Genomic DNA, 21,627 nt, shown 5'->3' with positions numbered 1-21,627 from the left:
TTCAACATTGTAGGGAGAGGTGTTGTCCTATCCTAGAACAGACCCATGTTGCCCCAAATGTATACCAGAAAAGAGTAAGTTTTGATGTTGCAATTACAATAAGTACATTTTTGGATTTTAACCCGTTAAATCAATTCCCTTTAAAAATGACAAAGGAGTACTTTGCTCTGTTTTAATTCAATTGTTCTGTATTTTTGCAAATTGCATCAAATGCGAATAATGTCAATATAAATGTCGATAATCACATGAATTGTATTATCGTGTGCATAAAATTTTCAAGCATTAATGTAATCATAAAATATAATTGTACACTACCGAATTCTGTTAATAATAACATAATCCTATATATTCCTCAGCTACTTGCTCAATGAAGACAGAAAAGAGAGTAATGAGACGTGGTAACTGTGAAACAACTGACGAGATTAACATCACATACTGCTCTGGTAGCTGTGGTAACAGTAGCTCCATACCGATATTAATGGGCATTGATGACTTCTCTGATACCTCTAATGGCATGGAACAGACATGTAAATGTTGTATAGGTACTGTTAGGGGGATGCAGACTGTTGACATGTTATGTGGACCTCCAGGACAAAAGCAACTCTACCAAGCTAGAGTACCTGTAATTGCTGGCTGCAAGTGTGATGCCTGTATGCAAACAGGTAATTGTACTTGATAATCTAACATTCTTAACTCGTAAATATGATAGCATACAATCGTTGCAAACTGATTTAAGTTACATAACTGTTATTAAGAATATAAAGATAAGGTTATACTGGTAGCTGAATTCACGATAAAAAAATCTGTAATATGTTTTATCTCTTATGTAACACATACAGGTAATAGATAGATAGATATTTTATTTTTAAATGCGGCTTGGCATATATAAACATAACATCACATCCATACATAATCATGACATTAAATATTTCTATGGTTTTTGTTACCAATTAGCCTTTAGAGGATTATGATGCACTATCATTTTATTACAGTTGTAACATATAAATTTGAGATCTTTTCTAACTTTAAATTCGGAGTCTAAAATTATTCATTTTGTCTATACACAAATGTGTTTTGTTCTAAAACGAATATTACTAAATGTTTTGAAAAGTTGTTATAATATTAATATATGAAATATATCACCAGAAGGATCTAAAGTTAGCATATAGAAGATTGCAGGACACTTCTAGAATCGGAATATCATAATTTAGAATACATGTAATATGAATTAAATATCATATTGGTAATTTTGTTATTTGATGTGATGAAACCAGTCATTATGCCGGCGTCCTTCGTTTAAAGATTTGCTTACTCTTTCTTTGTAGAAGCTGAAATCAACCAACGATCTATCTCCAACAACATTGTTACTTAGCACAAAAGATTCCTAGACTGATCCGATTTAACAAAACTATATTAAATTGCATCGAAAAACCATAATATTTGTTGTTATTTGTAAAATATCATATAGTAGTCAAACAATTTCAATTAAGACACATTTAAGAAGTATGTAACTTTTCAATGTAAAGGAGGTTATTTAACTAAAATAACCATGCCGAGAGCTCGAGATATTCATGATGATAAAAAGATAAAAATAGGAAATACTGAGAAAAGCTCACTGAAGGATACCCCGGTTTCCAAATTCAGTAACCATATATAGATATATTGAAGTTGAACAGGTCACTTAAGTCAAAATTCCAATCCCATGATATGACATACCTAAATAAAATCAATTGACTATGATAATTAGTTATAAAGGAAACGGACACTGATACAAAAAAGTTGCCGAGTGACGGTCTGACATCATGATTACTTTATATATACCTTCGTAGGGAAAGAAAGTGTGAATAGCTGAACTGATTCGAAAGAGAAAATATCGCTTAGCTAGATCCTTTAATCTCAGTTTCCGCTATATAGATGACGTATTATCTTTGAACAATAATAATTTTGGGGATTTGATACATCGCATCTACCCTCAAAGAACTTGAGATAAAGGATACTACAGACAATGTGAAATCATCCTCATGTTTTGACCCACACTTAGAAATCGATGGTAAAGAAAAAGTACCAAACTTTACGACAAACGTGATGACTTTTCATTCAGAATTGTCAACTTTCCTTTCATTTGTGGCAACATCCCTTCAGCACCTTCGTATGGAGTGATCATATCACAACTAATACATTATACCAGAGTTTGCCGAAACTATGCAGACATTTTGTATAGCGCTAGAATTCTAATAAATAGGCCTATGTAACAGGGCTATGTTGCTACAACATTGATGTCATCACTACAGAAGTTTTATGGTCGTTTTCACGAACTCGTAGATCGTTACGGTGTATCCATCTACCCATGAATACTGATTTGTTCAACGTGTCACAGTTTTCTTTTCCTCGTTTGTCTACCCTGGACTTGACTTTTTATGAGCAATTCGGTGGTGTTTCTAGAATAGCAAAGAGAGGACACTTACCCTACCGGTGCACCTGGTCTATGCTCCCAGTTTTTAGTGGAGTCCGAGTTCTTTATTTGCTTTTATTGCTTTGTCTTTATGATTTAGTTACTTTGTATTCTTTGTTGTGTATGTCAGTTTTCCATGTCTGGTCTTTGTCCCTGGATTACATTCTTATGATTACCGCTATAACCTTGATTCCCTTGATTACTCTTCCACAAAGTAGGGTTATACAAAAGTTCAGAAAGAAGAGGTTATTTCAGAATTAGTATTATCGACAAACAAATATAAGCATACATTTTGTACCACCAGGCACTTCTTTAAATTAAGTAACTCGAACAAAACCAAAATCATGGCATCAAGTGGAATTATACGCAATTTAAAACGTTACTCGGTTAAATCTAATTATAAAATAGCAACATGAGCAATTTATGCTGTAATTAGATACCGTAAGGTCTGACTTAATATTTTGTCTTCAAATAAGATGATTATATCCTCATCGGATTTCCTTTTAAAAATAGAGTGCTGCGAGGTATTATGAAGATATCATTTAGACATATTGTTGTTAGCCGTTTCCAAAGAACAAGAGAACATTTCATGAAAATAAGCAAGAGACTGATATTCATTAGATAATTTTCATTCTGTAGTGTCATTTACATTAGTTTATTAGTCTACTATACAACCTGTAAAAATAATGTGTGACCGTCGCGCTGATGTGTAAAGTAAGCTGCGCAGACGTGACATCTGACATCGTACCTCACAATCAAGGGAACCATCTAAAGTAGTGGCATCGACCAAGTGACGTGGTTGCCTAATACTAAAAACCACTCATAATGATATTGCAAACTTGGGTAAGCTGCAGACGTGTTTCAAACATAGCAAGTTTTATACATGTAGGTCGGAGCCTGAATGTGTATTTTATTCTATATATCTTTGCTTCTGGCTTCCTATAAATAAAATTAAAAATTTACCAGCAGATTCATACTAATCTCCAATAAATTTAATAGCCAAATTACGTTACATAATAATATGTAGTTGACTAAATCATACTATGTATTCGAATAGTACATGCTTGCTTTTCTGTGTGTTCGTTGTCTAGCTCTTTATTGTTGTGAGTTTGTTGTCTTTCTGCTGGTTATGTACCCAATGTGTACAGATATAGAGAATTCAGTTCTCAGACAAATTAAACTTGGCACATCATATTCTCCTTTAAGTGCAAAGTTTGCCTTTAATTTTACTTCATTGTAAGAACCAAAAAACTTTTTTTCTGACAAACAGGACAGGTCTTCCTCACTTTAGTAAATACATCATATCAAATGTAACTTTAACATATCAGTTTACCTACCTTAATTATGTTCTGTTCTGTTTGAAAATGTTCTTACTTTTACTTTACTTATATAAACTAGAATAAGAGGTACCAAATTGACAACAAGCAAACTTCCAATTGACATATAGAATTTCACAGTTTAATCATTAAATTTAATTACTGAAACTGTACAATGTTGTTTAGACTTGACAGAAACTATTGACAATCTTTGACAATACATTTGCCATCAGCATAATGTTATTTGTGTACAACATACATGTACTTAATGGTACATGTATATGTGGCAGAAATATAATCAAAGAGTTCAACAACCTAACTACATTACAAAACTATAAATTTGTGCTATGAAATGTGTTGCCATAGATGTCACAGCGGTACGAGTTCGAGTCCCGCGGAGGGAACAACCAAATATTTGCATCGCAAATTTGACAGTTCTAACATCGTTGGGAATTTTTCAGACCTTTCTATACGTTTACATATCTTCCCTGTATCAATTTGATCCGATGGAGCAGTGTAGCGAATAGAGTCGTCACATTCTGAGACGTATATATATACATAAACATTGGTGCATAATATCACGCAAAAATAATGGAAGCTTGAAATGTCGTTGGGTGTGTGATCTAAGTACACGCGTAATTAAAAAAAACGGAATAACATTTGTAAGTTGTTGGGTATTTTTTTTTACATTAATCGGTAATGGTAGCAGCAGTAATAAACTCCAAAACAGGACTTGACTTGATATATTTTAGTCTCCTCATCTAATTCACGGAACTTGCAGAGTAGGCTTTAAATAAATTATTATTTCGGGGTCGTCAACTGTCAAAATGCATGTCTTCCGTGGGCACTTTTTATTTTTATATATGCTATATTTACTCCCAATGCATGTTAAATCCTGTAACTTTCAGCAATCATTTCATTTTTTTTGTGGCGGTTTCGGATTTTATTTTGAAAAAAAAAATTACTCCCAGCAATGAAAATGTAGAATTGTTTGTTTGATTCCAAGCGTTTACTTGCTTAAACTGTTTATTTGAAGAAAAAAAATCGGCTGGTGACGAAAAAAAAAATTCTTTAAATTTTACAAGATGTCTTATTAATGTTTTTGATATAAGATATCTGATGACTTTATAAGATATCTTGATATATCTTATGAAATTTATAAGATATCTCATCAAAATTAGAAGATATCACATAAATTTTATAAGATATCTTCATATATCTTGATATAAATATAAATACGACGTGTCATAGATTATAAAGTCACTGTTATATATATATACATAATACATTGTATGAAGTCCCTGACGTGCGTTAACGTTACTGTTTATTTATTTTTTTTTATTTTAAATAGGAATGTAATTATTATGTTGTTGTTGTTGTTATTATTATTATTATTATTATTATTATTATTACTACTACTACTACTACTGCTGCTGCTGCTTTGTCGTTTGAAAGGTGTTTAAATATTTGATTTTTTTAAAAGTTAAAGCTAGCTTGAAAGGGACGCTCTCGAATCCGATAATACAGGTCTGTGTTTTATACATATCTAAAAAGGGAAGTAATTTAGCCGGTGAACCGAGTGGAAAACGAAAGTAACCAGATTGACGACTTAGCTGATTCTACGAGGTATGTCAGTGTATTGAAATTAAAGGTTTTGTTTAAAAAAAAAAAAACGAAAACAAAGTTTGTTAAGAAAAAATCATGCGTCTTAAATTACAGAACCAAAACTATGGTTAAATGCAAGTATACATGCACCGGTGCTATGCTAGACTGAGATTTGCTGTCAATTTATTTTCTGAAATACTACCCTCTAGCATCTGATATGGTTGACATTAACTTATAACCAGTGATTAAATTCTTTACCTACTACAGCAGAAATGTACAGCATGTAAACACATGAGTTGGCAACATATAGCTCTAATGGGATTGTATATACTATATGTCAGTTTTATTTGTTGTACATTAGCTGCGAGAGCGTAGCTCTTGATTTTTTTTATTTTGCGATCTAACATTTAAAACATACAAGTAGCTAGTTATACATGTACCTTCTTTACTGACTGAAAACATTTTTTATTTATTCACAATGTATAATTGGGGATAAATTAATCAGGTTATTTAGCATCAATAGGAGAAACCAAATTTTATACTGTCCCCAAGGGAGCTAAATGAAAGAAAAGTAAAAAATAAGGTATGATAGAAATTACGGATATGATGTACTTAAAATTTGAATTCTGCAAGTTGGCCAAAAAGAAAATTCTTTTCTATTCTGTACATGAAGTTACTTCAATTCCTGTGTTTTCATGACATCACAACTAAACATTTGAAATATTTGACTAAGAATAGATTGTACCAATAGCTGAAAGGCTACTGTGGGGTATTGACTCATGGTTCTTGAGGAGCACTTTAGGAATGTGTGCACCTGTCATATGATATTGATGAAAGTCATGAATGAATTGTTGAATAAAAAAACAGTCCGGGTTCATATCTACATGTATTAAAATATGCAATGAATTTAACTCAATGTTCAAATTGTAAATGGGTAACTCAGGTGCAAGTTTATTCAAATTACTTTGCTAGTGACTATCAGAAAAACTGGATTTCCTCATGATGATGTAGACAGTACATTTTCTTTGGTTACCTTCTTGTGGACTTAAGGGTGAAGAAACTGTATGATGATCTGTGAAATGTAAATTATTGAGCATCATTCATGTTTCTTCCAAGTTTGGTGGATCATGTGTTTTTTATGATGTCCCTCAGAAATAACAGGTTGGATAATGGAAGAATTGAATTCCATCCATTTCCATTAAGAAATAGTACTTACCATAATGTAAGCCATTTTTATAAAGGATACTGGATAGGCTAGGATAGGATTTTCAAGCTTAAATATTTTCATAAATGACCTATCACTCATATCAGTTTTTCATTTTTTAATGTTATTTAATGATGTTATTTACATTTTTATAAAGCCACTTAAATTTTAATGTGTATTTCATGTACATTATACATGTATCATACTGAAAAATTTGTGGAAATATTCTATTATACATTAACAACCACTTGTTACAAATTTGATATTTTGTAGAATGCTTAAATGCATTCAAGAGGTGAAAAGCATGTTTAAAAACTTGCTATTTTAAGTTTTTACATTTTAAATTCAAACTCATTCAGCATGGATTTTATTGACATACATGTATTTAAATTTTAAAGATACATGCACAAAAATCACTGAAGTTAGAAGATGTAAATTTTCAGGAACTCCAACTTTTCAATAATCGTTTATAACAGTACATCAATGCTTCTTCAAAATTAAATGAGAGTGGGTCTAGATAACCTGATTTTGAAGACTGCTTTAAGGAGGTAGACCTGGGGTAAGGGACACAACTCTTAAAATCATTGGAACGTTTGTCTTCACCGTTTTACAGCAATCTCATGTAAGCATCACATTTCATTCTGATTTCATTCTGTTTCAAATGAAAGCTTGAAAGACTTTAGTGAAATTGAATGTGTTACAAACATATCACTGATTTCATGAGTTATGTACCTTACCCTAGGTCTACCTCCTTAAATTATACAATCTACATGTATATATGCATTTGCATGTATATCATCTGTGGTAAACCTCAGGTAGAAACATCAGCTTCAGACATAATATAGGATTAAAAAAGTACATGTATAAGGCTTGTTAAACTATATATAAAGACACAATGATGATTCAAATTCAGATGCATGTACACACATACATGTCAGTGCTCCAGCTAGAAATTGAAAGGGGCAGGGTGCTGTTGAGCAGAGGGGCACCTTTGAAGTCGGAAAAGGGCACTTTATTTTTGGTTCGCATGTTTACCATGTCAAGTTGTTTGTTTCATTTCCTATGTATGTAATTTTCATTGTTTCTTTGTTTTTTGTTTGAATTCTTCTTTCTGATAACTACATGTAGCTGCTGTATGATGTACATTAGTTAGAATTTGAATAATTTTCTGCATGTTGAATTTTTTATTACTTACACTAAATTACAAATACTTTACTTGATGTCTCTGTAACTGTAGAACTACACATACATCATTGATGCATTCAAAATGTAGTTATTGATCATTTTAATGCTAGTCCAAAACACAACAGGTAGTTTTATCTACTTTTCATGCTTTCTTGATACCTTGACCTTCCAATGTTAACTTGTATCTGTGACATACATGTATATGTAACTTTGTAATAATGCCAAAAACTAACACATCCCTAACATTTAAGTCTTAATCCACACCAATGATTCTTTCCTCTGTTTTCTATTGTTTTAATAGATTACTGATGTACATGTAACACGATGTTAGCTCCATTGATTTTGAAGACTACCATTGCTGTAGCTATTTCTAGTATTGGTTTATATCATGTGTGGAAAGGGTAATTAATTCCCAACTCTTACTTTTCTTATGCATGCTTAGTATAGTTAAGTCTAAAAACAATTTGAGCAACAGCATGGAATATTGTCCTCAGCTTGACATTTGTGTGGTCCAACTTTGGATTAAGTATATGTAGACACATGTGTTTTCATGTACTATACAGACTTGCATGAATTATATAGTGATAATACATGTATGTTGATGCTTTTGGCATTTTAGTTATTGGTGATCTGAGGGGTAACAAGTCAAGTCGCCCCCAAGACAATTTGCACACTCCCACAAGACAAGTCGCCCACTCTCAAGACAACTTGCCCACTCTCAAGACAAGTCGCCCACTCTCAAGACAACTCGCCCACTATCTAACTTCAAGTTACGTTATCTTGTTGGTTTAAAAAGTTTACTCAAAATATAAAATGAAGGAATATTTACGCTTCTGAAAACATAATTTCAAATCTATAGACTCTAATTTTTCACATCATGTTGTGGTTATTTTATGAAATTGTCCTAGATTGTATCGTGTTATAATGTCATGTGTAATCATGTTCATATGCTTCATTGCAATTCTTATCTACAGTGGTTGACGGCAATTTTGTTTGTGCCGATCTGTTCGTGATAATGAAGAGAAATTTGTATTCATGTTTAAATACATTTTATTCAGGAGATATATTATTTAATGGCAAAAAATTAACAAATACTTTACAATAACAAAGACATACAAAACATACATAAACAATTAAAGTCTAAATCTTCACTGGCCGCTATAGATCTTTCCACACTTCTTCAGGAGCTGGTTGGGGCTGATCTGGTTGTCACGGTATTGGTCCCACAAGGTAAAGATTCTGTGCTGTAGAATCGTTGCATCAACATCATCTGAAGGCGGGAGTCTGGAAGGAAATGTGTAGTCAGCATCAGGTGGTACTCCTTTCTGGAAATTCCTGTAATAACATAAATTAAATTAATTAATAATACTTTCAGGGTAATACTATAAATACACTTAGATATATTTCCGTAAAAATGATACAACTCAAATACTTCCAGAACATTTATAAATTTAACTTTGATTGATTGATTATGTTTTACCCCCGATCAGCACATATATGGGCTAGATGCTATGAAATTCTTTAAGTAAATAGAAATATAGACTTTGTGTTCATTCAGTACTTTAGAAATATTAACTTTGCAGGAATGTCTGTGAGTAAATATCAATCTAGGCTATTGTAAAAAGTATTAGGAGAAGACAGTGTAATATAAATTGCTTTTATTTGTTGATGAAAAAAATCTGTCACTGGCAAGTTGTGACTACCTGTGCCACAAGTTCTGTGCTGCTTTCTTCTACAAGTAATACATGTTAGTACTTCTTGACGTGGTCGAAGGTCTTCGTCGCAGACTAAGCAAGGAGTAAGTTCAGCCATTGTTGGTTGAATGATCAAAAATGACAAATCTTGAGTATTTATGCAAACTTTGGGCTGTGACACTGTTCCAGTGAATATCCAAAGCTGATCTACCGAACAAAACTCACCTTGTATCCTTCTTAATCATTTTAAATTATCCAAGCTAATTAAAAAATGACATGTTTGCCAAGCCAATACCTGTAAATCAAGCTTAATTACCTCATTAACATAGTGGGTTTAATTTATTTATTAAATTCGATTAATTAATTAATTAGCGGTAACTATCAAAAGTGCAAAATCGAAAGTGCCAAACAGGCTTGGTATGTTCAAGTCAAGTGAAAAAGTCTGTCAGAATTTACAATTTTTGTCAAACAATTTAACTATTAATCAACGTATAGATATATATAAACAAAAAAATTAACTATTTATCAACGTTCCAATACAAGGAAACATTTGGAAAATAAGGACACAATAATTCATTTTATCCAAATCATGTGAAAATAATAAGTTTAAATTACTTATTGTAACATAAAATGCATTTATATTTTGATTGGGCGACTTGTCTTTATGAAGTGGGCGACTTGTCTTAATTATGTGGGCGACTTGTCTTGGGGGCGACTTGACTCGCATTTATCTGAGGTACATTGTATGTTTTGGTTTAACTGTGGAAAAACTAGTAGACAAAAGGAGTTGGTTTCATTAATTCAGATTTTTGGATGTCTTGAGAGTTTTCATTATTAAAGCATTTCCCATATTCTTAGCAAATGTATAGCACACTTGAATTTTCAAGTTTTTAGGCTGATTGTAAATATATTTTCCCTGTTTGCCTGTCTGTCTGTCTCTCTGTCTCTCTGTCTGTTTCTTTTTCTGTCTACATCTCCTAAACCATGCAAGAGACTTTTTAAATTTGATAGCAAAGTTGGCCTTTTTATGTAGATATAATTAATGTCAGAGGACTCGAAAGAGAGATAAATCCAAATTAACCAGCAAAGCAATTTAAATAAAATTTTATGTCTGTTGGGCATACTGGGGCCACACCCTAAAAATAGACTTTTAGATATCTGGTCCTATTTTGAATTTTGTTTTCATTGGATTCATTGGAATTTCAAACCTGCATTTTTCAATCAGTATTGGAATATTACTCACTGTTTTGGGGTAAGATGGGTTCAGAGGGGCCAAAAACTTATTTAAAAAAAGTATGCCAGGAAATTTTCTCTGTCACTAACTGTTTTTGAGATAATGGGGTACAAAGTGACCCATGAAAGATCTGTGAAATCAGAACTTTTTACATAATCAAATTTCAAAATATTGTACAGTTTGTATCCAAGTCTGTTGTGTGGTCCATAATGAGCTGTATGTCCTTATGTTTAAGTATGTCAAAAACTACATGTAACATTGTTTTCACACTTGCCCTAAGTGAACAGAGTTCAACTGGCTGCAGTTTTATCATGTTGCACTCAACAAAACTTTTTATTTGGCTGTTATTTATTCTTTTCATACATTTATGATGGAAGGGAGTTTAGAATTTAACAGAGTCCAAGGAAGTACTAGCTGTACTGTGACACATCTTTAACATTCTCCTTTCATCATCATGTTTCAAATTTCTTTTTTTAGAATGAGTAAGAAAGGATTAAGCCCAACAGACCCGTCATCATACTCTAGACCAGAGGACTGTAAACTGACACACCTTGACCTTAATGTTGATGTAGACTTTAATAAGCAGATTGTGTCTGGGTTTGCCCACTGGACAGTAGAAAGACAAAAAGATGGAATTGATACTGTTGTATGTTGAATTTATTAATTAGACATCTCACAAATGAAATATTGTTAATAAATATTCCGAACTACATTGTATGGTGAATACATATGAGCTTTTAGGGGGTTAATTCAGTTTAGTAGTTATTTAATGAAAAGTGTAGTGTAGTGATTCTACTAATGCAAGTTGTGATATTGTTTTTTATTAGTTTTCTATGACATTTTTGAAGTTTCACAGTCATGTTTGCCAAGGACCCCTGCATGAAATTGAATTTAATTATTGCAAAAGATCTGGCACTAAACCTGTATCCATGGGGATGATTCTGTAGTATGAAACCCACTTTTTAAGAAAAATTTTGGTAGTTTTGGACTTAACTGAGCAAGTGATAGAATGATATTTTGGAAGCTCCCCTCTTTTTTTAAAATTTCTTGATTGGAACCCCTCTCCCTTTTTAAAACTTCTTTGATCCACCCCTGCAATCAGTTCATCATATAGGTAATAATGCCAAAGATGTATTCATTGAAAAACCATATGTTTGAGTTATTTTGTCTTTTTTAATTTAATCTAGAGAAAATAAGAACAATTGTATGTTTGGTCTCAAAGTTTCACTTATTATATTTTAAAGTATAAATTTTAGGGTGTGCTAATTTTTGTAATTTTTGTGGTGGACATAAAATGGTGAAAAATACAATAGTACCTACAAAATTGATTTTTAACACTACATAATACTAGTCATATTTTTTAAATGCAAAAGTTGATACCCATGAATATGTTCACTTAACAGAATCCATGAAAATCAGCTTGACCACGAAAATTAATACATTAAAACAGTAGAGTAATAGAGCATATTTCTTAAACTAATAATTTGGCAGGCATTTTAATTTTTGTGGTTGAAGATGAAAATTAAATATAGTAAGCGATATTCATAATATTCATTCTAACATGGCGTGACCCATTTATTTTGTAAGCAAAGAAGGTCTCTGTATAACGCAATACCCTGCTCACACTTGCACAATCATTTAAAGTAGCTGTCTTTGTAAGAATCATGCAAAATCTGGAAAATCTGATACACCCCAAAAAAGGCTACATATTTTTATTTTTGTAATTAAGTTGTTTTATGGGTCCATATTATGAAATGTGTAATTATTCATTCAAATCTGCCTGTTCTTAGGAGATAATCAACATTGAAAATCCAATAGATTCTATTGTATTTGAGTGTCATTTACAGAGTTATCTCCCTTACTTTTGACTTCTACAGTGCATTCTATACAATTATTATCTCCTATGAGCATGGGTTATATGAAAAACCAAATGTTAATTTCTGTTTACTAAAGCATTTTAAACAGGATATCAAAAATTAAAATATGTAGGCTTTCCAACCATGTGTCACATTTTGCATGATTCTTAGCTGGAGTGCTACTAAATGAATGGGTCACTTTTCATTGTGTCTATCATTTGTAATTTTTCACTAAGTATGAAAACGACAAACTCCAAAAAACTTCTTAAAAATCAACTCTATTTTATTACAGTTTTAGTGTACAACATATAAACACTTAGAAATGGAACATTTTGTCAAGCTGTTCTATTGACACTCCCACGTAAAGCCAGATGTAAAATGTGTCCCCTACAAAAGTAAACAATTACTCATGGCTTCACAAAGGGCACCACCGTAGAAGATTGCTTTAATTGTGAATAAAAATTATATATATGTTGTTAAGTAGCCTTAATAAAATGTAAATACAAATAATGAATATTCATTATTTTTCATTATTTATAATTGTGAATAGCCAGGATTTAAACTATAAAGTTATTTACCATATTTTAAGTGGATGCTGTGTTTAAGTCCTATTGCCTAATTTTGACCAAAATCAAAGAAAACAAAACAGTAAAGTCGAATTTGCCAGATTGTAAGACGTGTGCATTTATATCCTAGATGTCAGCAGAGATCCGATTTGAGCATTTTTTTATTTAAAAAAGAAAGTTTAAAATAATTTTACAACTAATTTTTAGGGGTAATTGGAAGAGCCAAATATTGCACTTCCTAAGAAGTGTGTCGCTGATACAATTGACTTGTTTGCTATGTAAGAAAGGATAAAATTCCTGGATGTTTTACTTTATGCTTATTTTAGCATTGATCGACTCTATATTCGTCAAGATTTTTTCACCAAGCAATGACAAATACAATGACTTTCCATGTTGAATTAAGCATTCAGCCAGGTATCCAGGAATTATTTCTAAGCGATCTAATGTTGGTACAAAGTACTTAGATGTTAAGTTTAAAATTATCACATGATTTCTACCTAGATCTTAGATGCCAAAGGATTAACTATCAAGAACATAACAGACCAGTCGACTGGGAAACAGTTGGAATATAATCTCGGTACTCCACATGACGTGTTTGGTAGTCAGCTGGAAATAAAATTACCACTGGATTTAGGAAAAAAGTATGTTATTGTAGAAAAATTAAACTTGAATGCAATAATGCAAAAATAATCTCTTTATTAATTTTTTTTCAAATTCAGGGGTCAGGGAGTTTGGGTCACTGAGACTGTTCCTGCAAACTCACAAAATACTAGGTACCTTACATGAAGATGTGCTGTTTTTTTATAATTTTTTTTCTTATTAAGTTTTCCACTGTCATATATTACATATTTGTAGAAAATATAAGATGTAAGAATCCTAAAAATATCAGAACTATTAAAGTAGACAAAAAAGCTACTTCATGTGTTTACATTGGCACAGACTTTTGTATTTCATGTGGAATTGGCAACTGTCTTCCTAGTTTTGTCAAATTTAGGATAAGCAGCCATTTTGACCAAAAGATTATGACTTACATTGTAAATGTGCAGTACAGATAAGTTAAAAATATAGACAGTTACACTATAGTTACTACATTTCTACTGCAAGTAAAAGTTTTCTGTGACTTAAACATCATTTTTCTGGAAAATAATAGGCCAGTTTCACCCATATATGAACCTCAACCTTTTGTTTAAATTTAAACACATTTTCAGACCTAATGTGGAACTGATTTGTATACTATTTCTCCTCATTATTAATTTTGAGGAATCACTAACTAATTGTTTTTGTCAACTTATTATAAATCTGTTTTTAGGGCAGTAATATCAATAGAATATGAGACATCACCCTCGGCCTCAGCCTTCCAATGGTTACGTGCAGAGCAGACAGCAGGAAAGAGGCAGCCATATTTATTTAGTCAATGTCAGGTACTATAGAAAACTTAGGTAGAAAAACATAGTAAGCTTTTGCTGTGTAGAAATGGTGTGGGGGGGATGGGGTGTAACACACCAAACTTTCATAGACCCATGCCCTTCCACCCCCTATGAGTGCCCCTCTGTCCCCTTTTTAGAACAAAATCACTTCCATATGAAATAAACATTTCAGATAACTTCTTTATTCCTTTAAGTTCCATATGTACTTAATGTATTTAAACAATTAAGGGTCTGTGGTACAATTTATCACATTACGCACTAAAAAGTCCTCCTTCCGTGCCCATCTAATTTCATATCAGAACTAGAACACATGAGAAAATAAAACAGTATTTAAGAATTGGCTATGATAAAAATTTTGTCTGTTGAAAAATAACATAAATTTTCCATGTGCATATTGTTTATTGCATGAAGTGACACTAATATTGTTATTTTGGAGATGTTGGTTTTTAAGCATAACAGAAATGCTGTCAGATGTATATATGTAAAGAGAATTATAAATATGATTAATTGAAATGATGTGTGTTTTCATATTTGATTTCAGACATATTTCTTGAAAATTGTTTAATTTCAGACAATCCTTTTGACAAATTTTGTCCTTTGTCTTGCATGCTTGATTAGTTGCTTGTAAATAGTTATATTTAATTTCAGGCTATCCACTGCAGGAGTTTTATCCCTTGTCAAGATACCCCGTCTGTCAAATTTCCATACACTGCTAAGGTAGGATAGCCTTATTGTAAAGTATACAAGACTAAGCATTAGATGACTGATCTGAACCATAAGTCTGATGTTTAGGGATTTGGTCAGATGTGGTAAATAAAGTACAAGTTCCAGTGTGTAATTGATAATTGAACAAGCTTGAAGAACTTAAAAGAAATTATATAATTTTTCAAGCTAATGCTATGCTTAGTGATCTAAGTTGGTACTAGATTACTCTTTCATCACACAGAGAAGGACTAGCAGGTTATTTATTTTTTGTATTGCACATTTTAACATTACGGTATTGCTTGAAAACATCTTTATTATATTGTAAAATTACTAGATACCAACAGAAACAATATTCGTATATCACCTGCTTCCTAGGTCTTTTGACCACAGCCATGATGTGGTGATACATATATAACATCATTGATAATATTTTACCCAATTTTACTGATGTCACAGTAGAATTTTGCTCCCCAATGGTCATCATTGCATGCAACACAAGGGCTGTGTTGTTTCACCACAGACTGTTCATTACTTTAATCCAGCACTGTCTTTTGGGATAAAATAATCAAGTCATTGTCAGTTGCCATCCCTTCGTTATGATAAAATGGAGTCTCCATGAATTATTTCTAAATTTAATAATCTTATATATCTTATTCAATTTGAAGGTAAGAGCTCCAAAAGAAATAACAATTTTGATGAGTGCCATAGGATCAGGATCTTCACCAGACAGCAGTGATAGCAGTAAAACCTTCTACACATTTGAACAGAAAGTACCTATCCCATCATACCTTATAGCAATAGTGGGTGGAGACATAGAGAGCAGGTAAACTATGAAATAGTAAGAATCTATCCCATCATACCTTATAGCCATAGTAGGTGGAGACATAGAAAGCAGGTATACTATGAAGTAGTAAGAATCTATCCCATCATACCTTATAGCAATAGTGGGTGGAGACATAGAAAGCAGGTAAACTATGAAATAGTAAGAATTCATCCCATCATACCTTGTAGCAATAGTGGGTGGAGACATAGAGAGCAGGTAGACTATGAAGTAGTAAGAATCTATCCCATCATACCTAATAGCAATAGTGGGTGGAGATGTAGAAAGCAGGTAAACTATGAAATAGTAAGAATCTATTCCATCATACTTTATAGCAATAGTAGGCAGAGACATAGAAAGTAGGTAAACTATGAAATAGTAAGAATCTTTTCAATCATCATACCTAAAAGCCATGGTAGTCAAAGACTAAAAAAGCTGATAAACTATAAAGTAGAAAAAAAATCTATCCTATGATGCCTTATAGCCATTGTGGGCAGATAAGTTGTGGAATGGAAAATATCTATTCTATGATGTCTTAAAGCCATAGTAGGTGCAGACTTGGAGAGCCGGTAAAGTACAAAATAGAAAGAATCTATCATACATGTATGATGTCTTATAGCCATAATAGGTGGAAACCCAAAGAGAATAAAAAAAGAATCTATTCTTTGATGCCTTATATCCATAGTGGATATAAATTTGGAGAGATGGTTAAATATGGAACAGAAAGCAACTATTCTGTGATTTCTGGTAGGTATAGTTGATGAAGGTAAGCTATGTAATAGACAGTGTCTATCTTTGTCTTATAGTCAAGAGCAAGTACATTATAAAGTATGAAACAGAGAGTCCTTTTTCTGTTAATCCTGTTGTGACTATAACTGAACAACTATAACAATCTTAATTTGGCAACAAGGTTAAAATGAGTTTTTTGAAATATTTTTAGAATTTTTTTTTTCCTATCAAAACATAATAAATTGATTATTGTTTCAGAGATATTGGACCTAGATCAAAAGTTTGGTCCGAGAAAGAGTTTGTAGATGCTGCTGCTTATGAGTTTGCTGAGGTAAGTTTAATCAGAAAATTTGTGTGACTACTAAACATCATTATAGTTTGTTGTAAGTCAATGGTTTGTAATAAACACTGGACTGGTATGCTTGTATGAAGTGTGACGCTGATATCCTCAAATATCATTAATCAAATTTGCTCAAATGATCAACGGTCAAGTGGTCATCAGTTAGTGCATCGCTTTTATGAATTTCAACTGAATTATAAGATTGGTGACCAGAAAATTATTGCAATGATTCACGACCTCTGTATTTCATATATAAATCATAATTCCTGTAGTTAAGTCATTGTACATGTAAGTAATAATTTTTCTGATTGTAGACTGAGCAGATGTTGAAGACAGCTGAGGATCTATGTGGACCATATGTTTGGGGACGTTATGATCTCTTGGTTCTCCCACCATCATTTCCATACGGAGGAATGGAGAATCCATGCCTTACATTTGTTACACCAACTTTATTGGTAATTACCATTTTCTATTTTATGCAAATTATACTTTATTATATTCCACAATGTTATAAATCATGTACATTTATATTATATTTTAGTACATATATATATATATATATATATATATCAAATTTTTTTAAAAATTATATTAAATTATTATATTTTATTATCATATGATATGTAATTTTTTAGTTGATTATGATAAAGAGTTATTGCATAAATACTGTGCAATAGTATCCCTCATAGAACGTATATTGCACTCGTATTACATCATTTTACAAGTGCAATATACATTCTATAAGGGATAATATTCCCCTGTGTTAATGCAATAACCCTTTTATTTTATGGCAATATAATTTAGTCTTGTTTAAAATGAAATTTTGTTACGGAAAACGTCACAAATTTTAACAATATTTGCACTAGTGCAATAAGGAAATTTATTGAATGCTGATGTTGCATTGCTTTCTTTGGGGGAAATTATATTGCTATACAATGATATGTGATATGCTTTTTTCTCAGAATGTGATAAATTTTATAGTATTTGAAAAAAATGAATCTTTTATCTCTATAATGAATTACTTTATGCATGCACATTTGTTAAATTATTGAACTCTACACCATATCTGACTAAATTTTTTGTATTCTCTCCTGTCTGTTGACCAATATTTATTTATTGGTTGGAATTCCTTCACACCTATAAGAATGTAGTCAATTCTGTTGTTTGTTAGGCTGGTGACAGGTCATTAGCTGATGTTGTTGCCCATGAGATAGCCCACAGTTGGACAGGAAATCTGGTTACAAATGTAAACCCTGAACACTTCTGGTAAGAAAATTCACTGATTCTTACCATGAGTTTCAGAAATATTTAGCTGAAGTGCCAAGGAAAAACAGCTGTTAATTCTTTGTATGAATTAACGAGTTCTAATCAAGATATATTTTTTACTGGCAGTATATTGATGAATTATTTGATTGCAATTATTATCTCAAAAAATGCATGTATACCTGGACTAATTTCCTGTTGATTCAAAATCACAATATAAAGAATTCACTATTTCTAAATAGACATTTTTAATCATAAAAAGTATGATTGCTTTTATCTTAACAAAATGTCTGTTAAAAATCATAGTGAAGCTTTTGCTGAATTCCCAATATCATTTCAAGTTTGAAAATTGATATTTTAATTTGAGTCTCTACCAAGGGTTTGGAAATTTTGACAGCCCATGCCGGACATTTTATCAAACTTCAGCTGACGTTTTTGTCAGTCTTTTACATGATCAGATGGAAAATAAACTTAAAAAGCATTTTTATGTAGTTATTTTAAGATAAATATTGGAAAATGTGTTATTTCATCACATACTCTGTCTTTTACAAAATATCAGAGCGAGTGAAAGAGTTCAGTTTTGACCACACGTGAACGTTCTAAAATGTAAACAAAACATTGTATCTCTCGGAATTTTTCATCACATAGGCAAACAGCCGAAAACTTCTGAGTGATGAAAAAAATGTTGATTATTTTTGATTATTGACACATTTTGTATATTGATTTAAATGGTCTGTTGACTTCTGTGGTAAAACGATTCAATTGACGAATTAATAATTACAAACTACATGTATGACTGATTCGTAGTTTCAGTTCCATGTGCTTTCGTTATTACCTCTAAAAAAATCGGCAGGAAAATGGTGGACTTGTCAATCTTTTTTCTTAATTAATAAAATGTATGAAGATTCTCCGAGTTACTTCAATTAATTTGTATATGCAGTGGGGCTGCATGTGTACCGTTAATTCAATTATGCAATCAGCTAATCAGTTACAGGTAAATCACAGTCACAGGTGGCTGCACATGGGCTACAATTGACACACAACTGTCAATTAATTTCCAATAAACAATTAGGAGACTGGTAGACAGGATGTTTATACACTAATAAAACCACGCAGACTGTAATTTATGAGGGTTCACAATTTGTTTTATGTCCGACATTGGAAAACTTATCGGTCATTTGTAAAATTTGTCCGTCAATAACTGGCATTTTTTACCGTTTCCGGATCCATGGTCTCTACTTCCTATAATAGCAGTACATTTTATGCTTCTTCTATTAAGTACTGAGTAATTGGACTATTTCTTTTGTAAAATTTAAGGTTGAATGAAGGTCATACAGTATTTGTTGAGAGGAAGATAAAAGGAAGGATGTCTGGTGAGCAGTATAGACAGATGTTTGCATCAGAAGGTTATAATGACCTGGAGAAAGATATTGTAAGTTCTTTTTCTTATACAAACTGTATTGGTAAAAAATCAAGACTATGTTTGACCTTATTATGTCATGATAGTAAAATCACATTGAAGCTATAGATTTACAGGTACATGTATAGTATAGTAAATTTGTTACTTGTAATTGTAAGTGGTGCTTGGTGATATATGCATGCAACATTTTTTTTCTAATTTGCCCTTGAAAAAATGACTATACTTTTTCCTATGTACAAAACTTTTTTTTTTATTAGGCCAAAATAATTGTCTTGTTTCCTCCTGCCAGTGAAAAAATAGGGTAGGTAGGTTAGGAAATTTTTTTTTTTTTCAAAAACATTTTACATTGAGTTAGTGGAGAAACAATCTTGTCTTTTACAGTACTTGAGCCAAAATTGCCATAAAATATTTATGGTAGGCACGAAAATCTTATGTAGCTAGGGTAGCAGGAAACATACATATTATTTTTTTTTTGGCCTCAGCATACACCTTTTGGTCTCTTGCTAACAAAGTTCAAGTTGCCACTCTGCAGTGCTAATAACCTTATGTTCCATTTTGAATTGAATTTGACCAAATATGCTTCAGTTATCAGATTTTTGATGGTCATAGTAAAAAATCAAGGTCGCCAAGTGAGTGGATGACATGCTTTGCTTTTTTTTTAATTTCATTATAAATAATCTGAATGATTTTACAGATAGAAAGACAGAAGAATGGCCCATATACCAAACTAATACCAGATTTACAGGGAGTTGATCCTGATGATGCATTCTCTGTTGTACCTTATGAGAAAGGATTTACTCTGTTGTATTACCTGGAAACTTTAGTTGGTGGACCAGGTATGTTGTAGGTCTATGACCTTCCAAATTACCTCAGAGAGCTTTGTTAGTTTGAGAAACAATGTAATTTTTACATGATGACTTCAATCTTTCAGTTTAAGAAGAGTTCAGATTTAAGACATCAGGGTATTAGGAAATGTCTTATGTTCTGCAATGATTAGTTGTTAAAGATGTGAATTTTTCATGTAAAAATACTGCAATACATGATATTTATCAATATTTTATTTCATATATGTACAAGGAAAAAATGTTATTTCCCATATACTAGATCAGTACACAAAAAATATGGAAGTGATGGGGGAGGGGCTTGGTGATTTTTACCTCTAATCTTCCATGGCAAGGGGTCTGAATGGTTAAACTTTTAATTAAGAAAGAATTTGAGGAAATGCTTACATGTAATTTAAAGACTAAGCCTGTTCTAAAATATATTTAAGAAATAAATCATGAAAACTCCATTTTATCATTGTTTTACCTTGGCTGGCATTTTATGGCAATGATTTATTTCGATTCCAATAGGATTAGTTGTCTTCATATTTTTAATAGATGCATCAATGTGTTACACAAAATGTTGGTCATGTGTTTATCACTTTTTTCTATGGTTGTGGTCTAAAGAGCCTTGAAGCATGCCATATTAGAGTTAAGATTTTTTTTAAGTGACTAAGTCTTTTCTGAAAATATAGCCTGTTTATTTATTATGATTAATTTCTTCCAGCTGAGTTTGAACCTTTTTTAAAAGCCTATGCTGACAAATTTAAGTACCAGTCTATCAACAGTTCACAGTGGAAGGAATTCCTTCTCTCATTTTTCTCATCTAAGGTTTGTTGTCATGATGTTATTTAATTATCCAATATACAGTATAAATAGACTTATTGTGAATGGAATTTTGTGATTTTTTTCCATTTAATCTTCATGCTGGGAATGTTTTTGTCTGCACAAAAGAATGAAATTGGAAGCTAGAAACAAAGGTAGCAAATG

The 21,627-nt window shown here is 31.8% G+C and overlaps 2 protein-coding genes across 5 annotated transcripts in view; both read left to right on the top strand.

Moving 5' to 3' along the window:
- The window catches only part of LOC148611938 (uncharacterized), a 31,734-nt gene extending 30,299 nt beyond the window's left edge, over positions 1 to 1,435 (top strand). The window contains exons 60-62 of the mRNA XM_088595337.1: positions 14 to 74; positions 357 to 662; positions 1,326 to 1,435. Of these exons, the coding sequence (XP_088451463.1) occupies positions 14 to 74; positions 357 to 662; positions 1,326 to 1,372 (414 nt within the window). The 3' untranslated portion in view covers positions 1,373 to 1,435. The remainder of the gene's footprint in view (positions 1 to 13; positions 75 to 356; positions 663 to 1,325) is intronic.
- A 3,850-nt stretch (positions 1,436 to 5,285) lies between these two features.
- LOC148611937 (leukotriene A-4 hydrolase-like) overlaps positions 5,286 to 21,627 on the top strand; it is a 22,706-nt gene continuing 6,364 nt past the window's right edge. Inside the window, exons 1-13 of one of the 4 annotated variants that reach the window (XM_088592953.1) lie at positions 5,286 to 5,394; positions 8,064 to 8,163; positions 11,168 to 11,336; positions 13,614 to 13,753; positions 14,422 to 14,533; positions 15,188 to 15,256; positions 15,910 to 16,067; positions 17,052 to 17,124; positions 17,448 to 17,588; positions 18,305 to 18,399; positions 19,714 to 19,828; positions 20,511 to 20,652; positions 21,365 to 21,468. In XM_088592953.1, coding sequence (XP_088449079.1) covers positions 8,087 to 8,163; positions 11,168 to 11,336; positions 13,614 to 13,753; positions 14,422 to 14,533; positions 15,188 to 15,256; positions 15,910 to 16,067; positions 17,052 to 17,124; positions 17,448 to 17,588; positions 18,305 to 18,399; positions 19,714 to 19,828; positions 20,511 to 20,652; positions 21,365 to 21,468 — 1,395 coding nt within the window. In that variant the 5' untranslated portion in view covers positions 5,286 to 5,394; positions 8,064 to 8,086. Of the gene's footprint in view, positions 5,395 to 8,063; positions 8,164 to 8,946; positions 9,100 to 11,167; positions 11,337 to 13,613; positions 13,754 to 14,421; positions 14,534 to 15,187; positions 15,257 to 15,909; positions 16,068 to 17,051; positions 17,125 to 17,447; positions 17,589 to 18,304; positions 18,400 to 19,713; positions 19,829 to 20,510; positions 20,653 to 21,364; positions 21,469 to 21,627 lie in introns of all 4 variants that reach the window. The other 3 variants (XM_088592955.1, XM_088592956.1, XM_088592954.1) reach the window with 3 other exon arrangements.

The sequence above is a fragment of the Perna viridis genome, chromosome 7, assembly GCF_037379345.1.
Source record: "Perna viridis isolate PV_CMFRI_1.1 ecotype Kerala chromosome 7, ASM3737934v1, whole genome shotgun sequence".
Taxonomy (NCBI): Eukaryota; Metazoa; Mollusca; class Bivalvia; order Mytilida; family Mytilidae; genus Perna; species Perna viridis.
Note: the sequence above shows the minus strand (reverse complement) of the source record. Positions and strands in the feature narration are given on the sequence as shown.